At 43.9% G+C, this 16,933-nt stretch overlaps 1 protein-coding gene across 2 annotated transcripts in view; it reads right to left on the bottom strand.

Moving 5' to 3' along the window:
• Window positions 1-1,150: 1,150 nt before the first annotated feature.
• Window positions 1,151-16,933, bottom strand: part of LOC138663662 (N-formyl peptide receptor 3-like) — a 53,421-nt gene continuing 37,638 nt past the window's right edge. For both annotated transcript variants that reach the window (XM_069749947.1, XM_069749946.1), the window contains one exon: window positions 1,151-2,559. In XM_069749947.1, the coding sequence (XP_069606048.1) occupies window positions 1,530-2,516 (987 nt within the window). In that variant the 5' untranslated portion in view covers window positions 2,517-2,559 and the 3' untranslated portion in view covers window positions 1,151-1,529. The remainder of the gene's footprint in view (window positions 2,560-16,933) is intronic.

Below are 16,933 nucleotides of genomic sequence, written 5' to 3'. Positions count from 1 at the left end.
CTACGTCGCTGGGCAATATACTACGTGGCTGGGCAATATACTACGTTGCTGGGCAATATACTACGTCGCTGGGCAATATACTACGTGACTGGGCAATATACTACGTCGCTGGGCAATATACTACAAGGCTGGGCAATATACTACGTGACTGGGCAATATACTACGTGGCTGGGCAATATACTACATGACTGGGCAATATACTACGTGGCTGGGCAATATACTACATGGCTGGGCAATATACTATATCGCTGTGCAATATACTACGTGGACATGCATATTCTAGAATACCCGATGCGTTAGAATCGGGCCACCATCTAGTTTAAAAAATAAAAGTTGATCATCCTCCATTCACCCCATTCAAAATAAAACCATAAAAAAATTAAAAATACACATCTTTGGTATTGCCGCATGCAGAAACGCACAAACTATTAATATATAAAAATTATTAGCCCAAATGGTAGACGACGCAACAAGAAAAAAATCAAGTATCCAGAATTACATTTTTTTGGTCGCCACAGTAACGGGCGATCAAAAGATCATATCTACTCCAAAATGGTATCAATTAAAATTACGGCTCAGCACGCAAGCAATAAGCCCTCACTCGGCCCCAAATCACGAAAAATGGTGACTGTTTTTCTTTGCAAAGTTTGGATTTTTTTTTCACCACTTAAAGGCTATGTGCACACGTTCAGGAATGTCTGCAGAATTTTCCTGAACAAACCTGGACTTTTTTTCTGCAGGAAATCAGCATGCGTTTTTTTTCCGGATTTTTCGCATTTTTTTCCGGAGCTTCCGAATGCAATAATATAGCGGCAAAAATGCGAAAAATCTGCATAATTAATGAACACGCTGCCTTTTTTACCGCTATGCGTTTTTTTTCTGGCGGAAAAAAACGCAACATGTGCACAAAAATTGCGGAATACATTGAAATGATGGGATGCTTCATGTAAGCTTTTTTAGCATTTTTCTGCCAAGAAAACGTAAAAAAAGCGCAAAAAATACTGATCGTGTGCACATAGCCAAATAAAAAAGAACCTAGACATGTTTGGTGTCTATGAACTCACAACGACATGTAGAATCATAATGGAAGGTCAGTTTTAGCATTTGGTGATTATGGTAAAAAAAAAAAAAAACACAACAATTGTGGAATTGCACTTTTTTTTGTAATTTCACCGCAGTTTATTTTTTCCCATTTATCAGTACATTATATAGCAAAACCAATGGTGTCATTCAAAAGTACAACTGCTCCCGCCAAAAAGAAGCCCTCACATGGCCAAATTGACAGAACAATAACAAAGTTATGGCTCGGGAAGGAAGGGGAGCAAAAAAATGGAAACTCCTAAGTTGGTATAGGGTTTAATTAATGTGATCTGCAGAAAATACTGAGTCACTTTATTAATATGGTGGAACTTTTATAATTACATTTCATCCTTCAAAAAGGAGTCCTTCATGGGAAAATAATATTTTATGATTTTTGGAATGGAAAAAGGAAAGAACTTGGAATGAAAATGATCCCAATCTCCAAGGGATTAAGAGGTGTCACCTACAGGAGATCCCAGGATTATACATTGAGCATCAGTAGAGTGAGTGCTTCCCACATCTCCTCGTTCCCTGCACAGGTCATTAGGATGGTCACCTAAGGCTCTTTTTAGCCTGGAGGGGATGGATCTGAGGAAACTTTGTTGGAAATTCGAGCCCATAAATACGTAAATGATTGGATTCAGGCAACTGTTCAGACAAGCCAGGCTGGTAGTGATAGTGTGTAATGTATAGTATGTTATGTAATACCAATAATCAGGTGTTGTGTAATTTCCATAATACCGTAATATTAGTGGTGAGATGTAATATGGAATCCAGCAGATGAAGAAACACGATATAACAGCGGTGATGATCCTGGAGGATCTCTGAGATCTCTGGGAACTCTTACTTTTTCTAAGTTTGTAGAAAATGGTGACATAAGAGGCGACGATGATGAGAAACGGGATCACACACATTATAACCAATCTGATCCACTGAATGGTCAGATGTAACTCTTCGTTATAAGGAGATGTGTAATAACGTACACACCATTCATCTAGAATACCTACACGGTATCTATGTACGTAATACACAGCCCCGGACACAGTAAAGCTCAGTCCCCAGATGATCGCTGCACTGATTCTCACCAGGTTACGAGATCTATGAACTTTGGCCCAAAATGGCCACATGACGGACACCCAGCGGTCAATACTCATGGCCGTCAGGAGGAGAACGCTGGCGCTCATGTTCACATTAAACAGAACAATGTTCACTGTACAATATGCAATATCTGTGTGTTGTAAGAAATCTGCATCCCACTCAGCAATTCTCAGGGGGAGAGATGAGCAGCACAGGAAGTCCGCGATGGCCAGGTGGAGGAACCACACGGCGCTGATTGTGTTTTTCATCCTGAATCCGGCAATCCAGATGACTAATCCATTACCGATAATCCCGAGAGCAAAAACAATGCCGAATAATGTAATGGACGACTTATGCATAATGTTCTCATAATAATCTCTCTTGTAGTATTCATCAGGTGACCTGAGAAGATAGAATAGGGCAAACATTAGGGAAATGGAGAATTTATAGTTTCATCAGTTTCTCCCTTGTACACGGAGCACGGGGAGGGACATCAAAGTGAGATCACAATGTGGAGCTAGAGGTCACCCCACCATATCCCCCCCCATTGTATAACAGGAGGTCAAAGGAATCATTGTGACTCTATTTGCCCATAAAAACCTAAGAACCTTTTACAATTCCTGTGAGAAAATGTAGGAAGGGTATTAAGACTAACCTGTAATACATACAGTATGATCTTACACAGGGGTGAACCTAGCCACACTGCTGCCTGAGGCGAACTTCAAAACAACGCCCCTCCCCCCCCAAATACATATACAGTACAGCCCCCTATAGGGCTCCCGTCTCATATACAGTCCCCCCATACTTTACATGAGTAATAACTATTGCACATTATACAATAGGTCATAAATCAGACAGTATAGTCCTCCCATACAGTATTCTGGGCACCACAGTGCTCCTTACAGAATAATGAGCCCCATATATTGCTCCATACAGTATTGTGGGCACCGCACAGCGCCCCATACAGAATAACATGCCCCATATATTGCTCCATACAGTATAATGAGCCCCATATATTGCTCCATACTGTATAATGGCCACACATGATGCTCAATACTGTATAATGGCCACACAGTGCTCCATACTGTATAATGGCCACACATAGTGCTCCATACTGTATAATTGCCACACATAATGCTCCATACTGTATAATGGCCACACAGTGCTCCATACTGTATAATGGCCACACATGATGCTCCATACTGTATAATAGCCACACATTATGCTCAATACTGTATAATGGCCACACAGTGCTCCATACAGTATAATGGTCACACATGATGCTCCATACTGTATAATGGCCACACAGTGCTCCATACTGTATAATGGCCACATATGATGCTCCATACTGTATAATAGCCACACATTATGCTCAATACTGTATAATGGCCACACAGTGCTCCATACTGTATAATGGCCACACATAGTGCTCCATACTGTATAATGGCCACACATAATGTTCCATACTGTATAATGGTCACACATGATGCTCCATACTGTATAATGGCCTCAAATGATGCTCCATACTGTATAATGGGCCCACATGATGCTCCATACTGTATAATGGCCACATATAGTTACTCCTACACACGTGGCTGCGCTCTGTACACCTTGCACACACGGCTCCACTCCGTACTCACGCGACTCTGCTCCATACACCTCGCACACACCCGACTCTGATCCATACACCTCATACACACCTGGCTCCGCTCCTTACACCTCATACACACCCGGCTCCGCTCCGTACACCTCATACACATGCAGCTCCGCTCCGTACACCTCATACACACCCGGCTCCACTTCGCACACCTCATACACACCCGGCTCTGCTCCGTACACCTCATACACACCCGGCTCTGCTCCGTATACCTCATACACACAAGGCTCCGGCTCCGCTCCATACACCTCATACACACACGGCTCCATCCATACACCTCATACACATTCTGCTCCGCTCCATACACCTCATACACACACGGCTCTGCTCCATACACCTCATACACACATGGCTCCGCTCCATACACTTCATACACAAATGGCTCCGCTCCATACACCTCATACACATTCAGCTCCGCTCCATACACCTCATACACACACGGCTCTGCTCCATACACCTCATACACACATGGCTCCGCTCCATACACCTCATACACGGCTCCGCTCCGTACACCTCATACACACCCGGCTCTGCTCCGTACACCTCATATACACACGGCTCCACTCCGTACACCTCGTACACATTCAGCGCTGCTCCATACACCTCATACACACACGGCTCCGCTCCATACACCTCACACACATGGCTCCGCTCCGTACACCTAGTACACCAGCTGATATTGCACACTGAGTTGTGAGCAGGGGCGCGCGCACCGCACTAGTGACAGCAAATGTCAGAGATTATGGAGAGTCGGCACCAGGTGCTCTGACTGCCGCTCTGTCACCCCCTGTCTTTCAGTTACGACTGCCGCCTGAAGCAAAGGGCTCAACTTGCCCCATAATAGCGGCGCCCCTGATCTTATATCCAGATACCTCCCAACTTTTGAAGAACAGAAAGATGGATAGGCCAAACACATTTTGGCCACATCCCAATCCACGCCCACTTGCCACTTCTTTCTCCCCAGGCATGAAGAGTTGTCAGAGGGGCGGTGGCAGTGAGGGACATTCAGCAGACGCCTGAGACTGAATGCGTGGACCCAAATCCGGGACTGTCCTCTGAATCCGGGACAGTTGGGACTAGACATGAGCGGATGGATTCCCAGGTCTCTTGTCCAGGTCAGCACTACCTGGCGGCTGGACAGGAGGCCATGAATCTTTAACCAAGCATCCCTGACACAGTTTTTGATCCCCCAGGGCCGGAACGACGTATTCTCTGCATCTTACTCATCTCTATTTGGAACCTGGGGATTATTTTTTGTTCCTTCATTCACAGTCGGAGCCCCCAGAACTTTCTCATCTTTAAGTAGCGTCACTATATGACACCTGGCTTTTTTGTGTCTGGACGGCCGTGTTCACACATTGCAGAAATTCTGTGTGTTTTGTTTTCGGCAGGATCCGCACCAAACTACACAATAACAATCTTCTCCCCTTATTTGATGCGTTTTTGGTGCAGATGTGAAACCGTGTTCTTAATGCGCTTTTTAAAGTACAGAAAAGCTTTGATTCTGCATGTAATAAAGCATCCGCAGTTTTTTACATGAGTTTTTCTTCTGGCTCTACAAAGAAGACGAGAGAAAAAAGCCCCAAAACCGCACAGATCAGCCGCGTCCTTGGGCTAACAATGGTGCAAAAGCACTGCAAAAATGCAGGTATTAGGTTTTGTTGCGTTTTTGGTGCCAAAACCTGATGAAGCAGAATCACATTTTTTTTTATGCACTAAACTTTATCAGCATGCACAAGACATAAATGTACCCTGACAAAAACGCAGCAAAACCTGATTTTTTGAAGCAAGTTTCTTATTGCCAAGAAAAAACGCTTCAAAGGAGCAATGTGTGAACGTGGACTAATATAGAAGCAAACAAGAACAAAATAAAAGCAAAAACAAAATCTAATTTTAAGGGGATGAAAGGGTGGTAAAATAAAGGGTGGAAAGGGTTAAGGATGAGACGAGGAAGGAAAAATATGGTTTATTAAGGAAAATGGAAAAAAGGGAAAAAAAAGGATAGAAGGAAAATGAAAAAGATTGGTCTGTACAGGACAGGCAGGGAAAGGGGTTACGGTAAATATATAATACCTTATATATAAAACATTTAAGAGGCCGGAGGGGAAGAAAAGAAATGGAAAAGGAGTCCATTACTCATAAAACAAAGTACAAGAATAAATTATCCTATCAAAAAAGCTTGGAGAACTTCTTAATAAAATCAACAATTCTTTATTAAACACAATATTTAATAAAACACGTAGATTGTAAGTAGTACATGATTAGACATTACATGATACCTTCAAGTAAGAAGTGGTACAAATATTAGATAGTTCTTTAAAAAATACATCATTATTCTCACAAAAACACTGTCCGAATTGTTCTACATTTGAAGGTTTCAAATAAAGAGCTATCAAATTAAGAGGGAGACTCCTTGAGAGAAATAACTCAAAGAAGTCCACAAAGAAAGCCTGTAACATCGCTTTGAGAACAGACAGAAAAGATCTTTTGATTCCAAAATATCAGAGTCAGGATCAAAATGATCAGATTCAATTTATTATCGAGTACCATGAGGATTGGCAAACAGTCTAAACAGTCATTGGGACATTCTGAGATCAGATGAGAATCGTCGGAGATGTCTAGCACCAAGGGCCTCCTCTGGGTATCGAAAAACCACCTCGATTTCAAGTCTTCTGGTGTCAAGTAATTTCAAACATACCGAAAGAATGACAGTAACAAGAGATCCGGGTTTTTTTTCTCTGTAAAATGTGTAAAGGCGTGTGAAATTTTGGTCCCCAAAAATCTTGTGTGGGTGACTTTGGAAAAATCTTTAAAATCTATCAACATCTTAATTGTTCATCCACTGGCATAATCTATTGTTTGAAATGCACCTGTGGGCTCAAATATGTAGGGAAAACCACAAAGGATCTAAAAACTTGCATAAGGGAGCATATTAGGAGTATTATTAATTATGATAAAGATGAAAAGACCAGCAGGGAACAAAATAAAATCTTCGTCCTGACTCCTATCCAAGTTCAGGACAAAGATTCAGGCCTGGGTATACAGCCCTCAGGGTGGTAGAAATGAGACACAAAGAATACAGATACGGGCCTGCGTATGCAGCCACCAGGGTTGCAAAGACAGGACAGGACCTGGTAACTCAGAAGCAGAAAGCAGACTGAGATAATTGGTTGCTCAGACATCTCCTAGTGGGTCGAGATGCCTTAAGTACCCAATACCTATTAGCAGTAGGCTGGGGACATATTAGGAGTGTGCATACATTCTCTATAAGACTCAATAAGTGCCGGGGATGCTGCCCTAAGCATACAGTTAGGAAGTATGCAGCAAGCAAGGACATGAGGTCCACAGCAAGGAGCTGGCAAAGGACAGAACTCGCAGCACGGCTCTTAGTGGTGAGTAAGATGGGAGATGAGAAGCCATGCAGTGATGCCGGTAGGGATGTTACAGTACCCCCTTTTATGCCCCCTCATCTTCAAGCCCGCTAAGATGATCTGCAGGAGTATAGGACCACACACAGTCCAGCCCATCACTACATCCTTAGGGTAGATTGAGGTAGGCGTGATATCAGGAATCCCAAATGCCAAATCTCTTTCGGCCCAACGACACTGCTGACTGACTGACATGGGAACCAGACACTTCTCGTGACTTGGTTGTTCCAAACAAAGCACCTTGCTGGGTCTCCAGACCAGAACGGGTAGTAAAGTTTTTGGCTCAGAAAAACCCATGGGCATACCAGACAGCATGTAGAAGATGAACTTCTTCGTGTATAATGCTTCTAAACTTTAGTGAAACAATTTGGGGTTAAAAGTGCTCACCACACAACTAGATAAGTTCCTTAGGGGGTCTTCTTTCCAAAATGGGGTCACTTGTGGGGGGTTCCACTGTTTAGGCACATCAGGGGCTCTCCAAATGCGACATGGGTTCCAATCTCAATTCCAGCCAATTTTGCATTGAAAAGTCAAATGGCGCTCCTTCCCTTCCGAGCTCTGTCATGCGCCCAAACAATGGCTTACCCCCACATATAGGGTATTGGTGTACTCAGGACAAATTGTACAATGACTTTTGTTGTCCAATTTTTCCTGTTACCCTTGGTAAAATAAAACAAATTGGATCTGAAGTAAAAATTTTGTGAAAAAAAGTTAAATGTTCAATTTTTTTTACAGGAAAGAAATATATCTTGGTACCGTGTTAGCCAGTGGATAGAAAAATATTTAGAATATTTAGAAGATATATTTCTTTCCTGTATCAAAATGGAGGATACCAGAATATACCGCATCTTTATTCTAAATATTTTTCTATCCACTGGCTAACACGGTGCCAAGATATATTTCTTTCCTGTATCAAAATGGAGGATACCAGAATATACCGCATCTTTAATTCTAAACAATTTTTTTTAAACATTCCAAAAATTCCTGTGAAGCACCTGAAGGGTTAATAAACTTTTTGAACATGGTTTTGAGCACATTGAGGAGTGCAGTTTTTAGAATGGTGTCACTTTTGGGCAGTTTCTGTCATATAGAGCCCTCAAAGTGACTTCAAGTGTGAGGTGGTCTCTAAAAAAAATGGTTTTGCAAATTTTGTTGTAAAAATGAGAAATCGCTGGTCAACTTTTAACCCTTATAACTTCCTAACAAAAAAATTATGTTTCCAAAATTGTGCTAATGTAAAGCAGACATGTGGGTCATATTATTTATTAACTATTTTGTATGATATGACTCTCAAATTTAAGGGCATAAAAACTAAAAGTTTAAAAATTGCAAAATTGACAAAATTTTCGCCGAATTTCCAATTTTTTCACAAATAAACGCAAGTCAAATCAAAGAAATTTTACCATTAACACGAAGTACAATATGTCACGAGAAAACAGACTCAGAATCACCAGGATCCGTTGAAGCGTTTCAGAGTTATGACCTCATAAAGTGACAGTGGTCAGAATTTTAAAAAATGGCCCGGTCGGGAAGTTGAAAACAGGCTTCGGGGTGAAGGGGTTGATTATAAACTATTTTAATTTAAGACTTACAATAAAGTTTAATTTTATCCACACTCCCACTCAGTCTCCTTTTCCCACTACCTTATGAAGAAAAGGAATAAGAAAAGCAAGGAAGGAAAGAAGGAAAGGAAGAACAGCGTAAACAGACAAGAATATAGAGAAATACTGACTGTTACATAATGTGAGATAATGTTTGTTGGATCCTAATAGCGGCGCAGTTCTCATGAAATCACATCCACTTTGCTTGGACAGTTAAACACAGCAGAATTTTTGTGCAAAAACATGCAGCATTTATGTCCAAGCAGAGTGGACGTGATTCCATGAAATCTCCGCTCTCTGTGGTCTGAAGACGCTGCTGAATTCTGCGATTTTGGTGCATTTTTTCTCTATAGGCTTCTTCTGAAAAAAAAAGCACTGTTGCATTTTTATGCGCATAATCAAAGCTTTTCTGTACTATTAAAAAAGTGCTAAATTCTGCTTCATCTCTGCCCCAGCATCAAATAAGGCGGAAAATACATAAAAGAAACACAGCAAGCAGGAATAATCAGAAAAGATGGATATTGCGTCGTCTGGTGCGAACACCTGCAGGAAAAAAAGCAGAAAGAACGCAACATTTACACTACCTGTAAACACAGCCTCAGCATTACGGTTTTATTACTTTTTATGGGTTTAATAGCAAAAGATATCAATCACATCATTTTTTAACGTCATTTGCCAATCCCTGCAAATAATCTGATCGCTGTGTTGTGCGGGTCGTTACGATTACAGGGACACCAAATATGTCAGTGTTATATGCTGAATAGTCTCTTTTTACCTCACTAAAATACAAATACATCCGATGTACATAGCAGCATATTTCTATCAGTAAAATCTGCCTATAGTACAGATCAAATTCACAGAATTCTCCCTGTGATAATATCAGAGCTTGTGGCTCACCAGCTTTACCCCTTTCTGACATACGGCATAATAGTACGCCAATGTCGGACTCCCTCCATTTGATGTCGGCTTTGGCGGTGAGCCCACATCTTTTCTGGGACATGTGAGCGGTTTTGAACAGCTGACATGTGCCCGGAACAGCCGCAGGTGGAATCACAATCCACCCGTGGTTATCAGTCCATTAAATGCCACTGTCAAATGCTGACAGCGGCATTTAACAAGCACTTCCGGCAATCGCGCTGGAAATCCGTCCACCTTTGACCCCCGTCACGTGATCGCGGTGGGTCGGCATGACACCGAAATGGTATAATTAGTAACGATCACGATGCTACTATTGGAAAATGGCACTTTTTTTTTTTTTTAACAAAGTTTGGTTTTTTTTTCACCACTTTGATAAACAAGAACCTAGACGTGTTTGATATCTATGAACTCGTAATGACTTGGAGAATCATAATGTTAGGTCAGTTTTAGCATTTAGTGAACCTAGCAAATAAGCCTAACAAAAATAACAAGTGTGGGATTGCACTTTTATTGCAATTTCACCGCACTTGGAATTTATTTCCTGGTTTTAGTACACGACATGGTAAAACCAATGGTGTAATTCAAAAGTACAACTTGTCCCGCAAAAAATAAGCCCTCACATGGCCATATTGACAAAAAAACAAAATGGCTTTGGGGAGCGAAGAATGAAAACGCAAAAACGAAGATACCTCCGGGGTTAAGGGGTTAAAACGCCTGTCTGAAATGTTTTCAGGTTGTGGGTTGGAAACCAGGGAGACACAGTGAAAACAAAAATGTATTTTTTGTAATTGCTTATTATTTTTACTACTTTAATAGAACCAAAAGATATTGTTCTTCGCATCAGTATACCGGGACCATAAATATACATTGTTTTACACAATGTATCTCTAATGAGCTTGTATAAGCTGCTTAAGGATTCATTGCCTGCAATACAGGTCAAGATAGCCAAATTCTCCTAACTATGTCATAGTGGCTGTAGCTCAGTGGCAAAGCAACATCCTGGGAAAGCAGAGATGCGAGTTTGTGTACTGGGGAGACCAGAACGCAATGTGTTATCTGAAATATTCACCCAATTTTAGGAAACACCAGTAGCGTAGCCACCGGGGGGGTTGGGTTGGGTTGGGTTAGGGGGGGGCAGAGCGTGCGGGTGCCCCGGGCCCGGTTCTTAGAGGGGGCCCACCCGGAGCTACGCTGCTGTAACTGTATTGGTGCGCACAGCGCGCCGATACAGTTACTTTCTGCGGCAGAGCAGGGAGAATCGATCTCCCTGCTCTGCAGCCCGGCTGCCCCTGAGCTGGTGGGGGGAACCCAGCGCCAGCAGTGTGCCCCCCCACCGTAATCAGAAGATCAGCTGTATCGGCGTTAAGCTCCTCCTCCCATCATCCCCCTGTCAGTGTTGGTGTCTGACGTGGCCGACTCTGACAGTGGGCGCGATGACGTCACTGCCCGGCGCCCGCTGACAGGAGATCAGCGGGAGCAGCGCAGGAACCAGGAAGAAGAGAGGGGAGTATTTATTTATTTTTTAACAGGTGCTGCCTTATTACAGGGTCTGCCTGAGGGGGCTGCCTTATTACAGGGACTGACTATGGGGGTGCTGCCTTATTACAGTGTCTGACTATGAGGGCTGCCTTATTACAGGGTCTGACTATGGGGGCTGCCTTATTACACGGTCTGACTATGGGGCTGCCTTATTACAGGGTCTGCCTATGGGGGTGCTGCCTTATTACAGGGTCTGACTATGGGAGTGCTGCCTTATTACAGGGTCTGCCTATGGAGGTGCTGCCTTGTTACAGGGTCTGACTATGGGGGTGCTGCCTTATTACAGGGTCTGCCTATAGGGGTGCTGCCTTATTACAGCGTCTGACTATGGGGGTGCTGTTATGATATGCAATTCAGTACCACAATGGACATAGCGGTCAGAGCACATACAGTGATCTGACAATAACCCAAAATCATAGAACGAGCTCTGAGACGTGGGAACTCTGCAGACCGCAATCCCTAATCCTCTCCAAACAACACTAGAGGCAGCCGTGGATTGCGCCTAACTCTGCCTATGCAACTCGGCACAGCCTGAGAAACTAACTAGCCTGAAGATAGAAAATAAGCCTACCTTGCTTCAGAGAAACACCCCAAAGGAAAAGGCAGCCCCCCACATATAATGACTGTGAGTTAAGATGAAAAGACAAACGTAGGGATGAAATAGATTCAGCAAAGTGAGGCCCGACTTTCTTAACAGAGCGAGGATAGGAAAGATAACTTTGCGGTCTACACAAAACCCGAAAGAAAACCACGCAAAGGGGGCAAAAAGACCCTCCGTACCGAACTAACGGCACGGAGGTACACCCTTGCGTCCCAGAGCTTCCAGCAAAAATAATTAGACAAGCTGGACAGAAAAAATAGCAAACAAATAGCAAAGAAGAACTTAGCTATGCAGAGCAGCAGGCCACAGGAATGATCCAGGGAAAAACAAGTCCAACACTGGAACATTGACAGGAAGCCAGGATCAAAGCATTAGGTGGAGTTAAGTAGAGAAGCACCTAACGACCTCACCAGATCACCTGAGGGAGGAAACTCAGAAGCCGCAGTACCACTTTCCTCCACAAACGGAAGCTCCCAGAGAGAATCCGCCGAAGTACCACTTGTGACCACAGGAGGGAGCTCTGCCACAGAATTCACAACAGTACCCCCCCCTTGAGGAGGGGTCACCGAACCCTCACCAGAGCCCCCAGGCCGACCAGGATGAGCCACATGAAAGGCACGAACAAGATCGGGAGCATGGACATCAGAGGCAAAAACCCAGGAATTATCTTCCTGAGCATAACCCTTCCATTTAACCAGATACTGGAGTTTCTGTCTTGAAACACGAGAATCCAAAATCTTCTCCACAATATACTCCAATTCCCCCTCCACCAAAACCGGGGCAGGAGGGTCAACAGATGGAACCATAGGTGCCACGTATCTCCGCAACAATGACCTATGGAATACGTTATGTATGGAAAAAGAATCTGGGAGGGTCAGACGAAAAGACACAGGATTAAGAACCTCAGAAATCCTATACGGACCAATGAAACGAGGTTTAAACTTAGGAGAGGAAACCTTCATAGGAATATGACGAGAAGATAACCAAACCAGATCCCCAACACGAAGTCGGGGACCCACCCGCGTCTGCGATTAGCGAAACGTTGAGCCTTCTCCTGGGACAAGGTCAAATTGTTCACTACATGAGTCCAAATCTGCTGCAACCTGTCCACCACAGTATCCACACCAGGACAGTCCGAAGACTCAACCTGTCCTGAAGAGAAACGAGGATGGAACCCAGAATTGCAGAAAAATGGCGAAACCAAGGTAGCCGAGCTGGCCCGATTATTAAGGGCGAACTCAGCCAAAGGCAAAAAGGACACCCAGTCATCCTGATCGGCAGAAACAAAGCATCTCAGATAAGTTTCCAAGGTCTGATTGGTTCGTTCGGTCTGGCCATTAGTCTGAGGATGGAAAGCCGAGGAAAAAGACAAGTCAATGCCCATCCTACCACAAAAGGCTCGCCAAAACCTCGAAACAAACTAGGAACCTCTGTCAGAAACGATATTCTCTGGAATGCCATGTAAACGAACCACATGCTGGAAGAACAATGGCACCAAATCAGAGGAGGAAGGCAATTTAGACAAGGGTACCAGATGGACCATCTTAGAAAAGCGATCACAGACCACCCAAATGACTGACATCTTTTGAGAAACGGGAAGATCTGAAACAAAATCCATAGAGATATGTGTCCAAGGCCTCTTCGGGACCGGCAAGGGCAAAAGCAACTCACTGGCACGAGAACAGCAGGGCGTAGCCCGAGCACAAATCCCACAGGACTGCACAAAAGTACGCACATCCCGCGACAGAGATGGCCACCAAAAGGATCTAGCCACTAACTCTCTGGTACCAAAGATTCCAGGATGACCAGCCAACACCGAACAATGAACCTCAGAGATAACTTTATTCGTCCACCTATCAGGGACAAACAGTCACTCCGCTGGACAACGATCAGGTTTATTAGCCTGAAATTTTTGCAGCACCCGCCGCAAATCAGGGGAGATGGCAGACACAATTACTCCTTCCTTGAGGATACCCGCCGGCTCAGACAAACCCGGAGAGTCGGGCACAAAACTCCCAGACAGAGCATCCGCCTTCACACTTTTAGAGCCCGGAAGGTACGAAATCACAAAGTCAAAACGGGCAAAAAACAGCAACCAACGAGCCTGTCTAGGATTCAAACGCTTAGCAGACTCCAGATAAGTCAAGTTCTTATGATCAGTCAATACCACCACGCGATGCTTAGCTCCTTCAAGCCAATGACGCCACTCCTCAAATGCCCACTTCATGGCCAGCAACTCTCGGTTGCCCACATCATAATTTCGCTCAGCAGGCGAAAACTTCCTGGAAAAAAAAGCGCATGGTTTCATCACTGAGCAATCAGAACCTCTCTGCGACAAAACAGCCCCTGCTCCAATCTCAGAAGCATCAACCTCGACCTGGAACGGAAGAGAAACATCTGGCTGACACAACACAGGGGCAGAAGAAAAACGACGCTTCAACTCCTGAAAAGCCTCCACAGCAGCAGAAGACCAATTGACCACATCAGCACCCTTCTTGGTCAAATCGGTCAATGGTTTGGCAATACTAGAAAAATTGCAGATGAAGCGACGATAAAAATTAGCAAAGCCCAGGAACTTTTGCAGACTTTTCAGAGATGTCGGCTGAGTCCAATCATGGATGGCTTGGACCTTAACAGGATCCATCTCGATAGTAGAAGGAGAAAAGATGAACCCCAAAAATGAAACCTTCTGCACACCAAAGAGACACTTTGATCCCTTCACAAACAAAGAATTAGCACGCAGGACCTGAAAAACCGTTCTGACCTGCTTCACATGAGACTCCCAATCATCCGAGAAGATCAAAATATCATCCAAGTACACAATCAGGAATATATCCAGGTACTCTCGGAAGATGTCATACATAAAGGACTGAAACACTGATGGAGCATTGGCAAGTCCGAATGGCATCACTAGATACTCAAAATGACCCTCGGGCGTATTAAATGCAGTTTTCCATTCATCGCCTCGCCTGATACGCACCAGATTATACGCACCACGAAGATCTATCTTGGTGAACCAACTAGCCCCCTTAATCCGAGCAAACAAATCAGATAACAATGGCAAGGGGTACTGAAATTTAACCGTGATCTTATTTAGAAGGCGGTAATCTATACAAGGTCTCAGCGAACCATCCTTCTTGGCTACAAAAAAGAACCCTGCTCCTAATGGCGACGATGACGGGCGAATATGCCCCTTCTCCAGGGATTCCTTCACATAACTCCGCATAGCGGCGTGCTAAGGCACGGATAAATTAAACAGTCGACCTTTTGGGAATTTACTACCAGGAATCAAATTGATAGCACAATCACAATCCCTATGCGGAGGTAGGGTATCGGACTTGGGCTCATCAAATACATCCCGGTAATCAGACAAGAACTCTGGAACCTCAGAAGGGGTGGATGACGAAATTGACAAAAATGGAACATCACCATGTACCCCCTGACAACCCCAGCTGGACACCGACATGGATTTCCAATCTACTACTGGATTATGGGCTTGTAGCCATGGCAACCCCAACACGACCACATCATGCAGATTATGCAATACCAGAAAGCGAATAACCTCCTGATGTGCAATAGCCATGCACATGGTCAGCTGGGTCCAGTATTGAGGCTTATTCTTGGCCAAAGTTGTAGCATCAATTCCTCTCAATGGAATAGGACACTGCAAGGGCTCCAATAAAAACCCACAACGCTTAGCATATTCCAAGTCCATCAAATTCAGGGCAGCGCCTGAATCCACAAATGCCATGACAGAATACGATGACAAAGAGCAGATCAAGGTAACGGACAGAAGAAATTTTGACTGTACTGTACCAATGGTGGCAGACCTAGCGAACCGCTTAGTGCGCTTAGGACAATCAGAGATAGCATGAGTGGAATCACCACAGTAGAAACACAGCCCATTCTGACGTCTGTGTTCTTGCCGTTCAACTCTGGTCAAAGTCCTATCGCACTGCATAGGCTCAGGTTTAAGCTCAGGTAATACCGCCAAATGGTGCACAGATTTACGCTCGCGCAAGCGTCGACCGATCTGAATGGCCAAAGACATAGACTCATTCAGACCAGCAGGCATAGGAAATCCCACCATGACATCCTTAAGGGCTTCAGAGAGACCTTTTCTGAAAATAGCTGCGAGCGCACCTTCATTCCACTGAGTGAGTACGGACCACTTTCTAAATTTCTGACAATATACCTCTATTTCATCCTGACCCTGACACAGAGACAGCAAATTTTTTTCTGCCTGATCCACTGAATTAGGCTCATCGTACAGCAACCTGAGCGCCAGGAAAAACGCATCAATATTACTCAATGCAGGATCTCCTGACGCAAGAGAAAACGCCCAGTCCTGAGGGTCGCCACGCAAAAAAGAAATGACGATCCTAACCTGTTGAACTGGGTCACCAGAAAAGCGAGGTTTCAAAGTCAGAAATAGTTTACAATTATTTTTGAAACTCAGAAATTTAGTTCTATCTCCAAAAAACAAATCTGGAATAGGAATTCTCGGTTCTAGCAAAGAATTCTGAACCACAAAATCTTGAATATTTTGAACTCTTGCCGTGAGCTGATCCACACATGAAGACAGACCTTTAATGTCCATTGCTACACCTGTGTCCTGAACCACCCAAATATCTAGGGGAAAAAAAAGGCAAAACACAGTGCAAAGAAAAAAAAATGGTCTCAGAACTTCTTTTTTCCCTCTATTGAGAATCATTAGTACTTTTGGCTTCCTGTACTGTTATGATATGCAATTCAGTACCACAATGGACATAGCGGTCAGAGCACATACAGTGATCTGACAATAACCCAAAATCATAGAACGAGCTCTGAGACGTGGGAACTCTGCAGACCGCAATCCCTAATCCTCTCCAAACAACACTAGAGGCAGCCGTGGATTGCGCCTAACTCTGCCTATGCAACTCGGCACAGCCTGAGAAACTAACTAGCCTGAAGATAGAAAATAAGCCTACCTTGCTTCAGAGAAACACCCCAAAGGAAAAGGCAGCCCCCCACATATAATGACTGTGAGTTA

Source organism: Ranitomeya imitator, chromosome 2, assembly GCF_032444005.1.
Source record: "Ranitomeya imitator isolate aRanImi1 chromosome 2, aRanImi1.pri, whole genome shotgun sequence".
Classification (NCBI taxonomy): Eukaryota; Metazoa; Chordata; class Amphibia; order Anura; family Dendrobatidae; genus Ranitomeya; species Ranitomeya imitator.
This window is presented reverse-complemented; position numbering and strand designations above follow the sequence as displayed.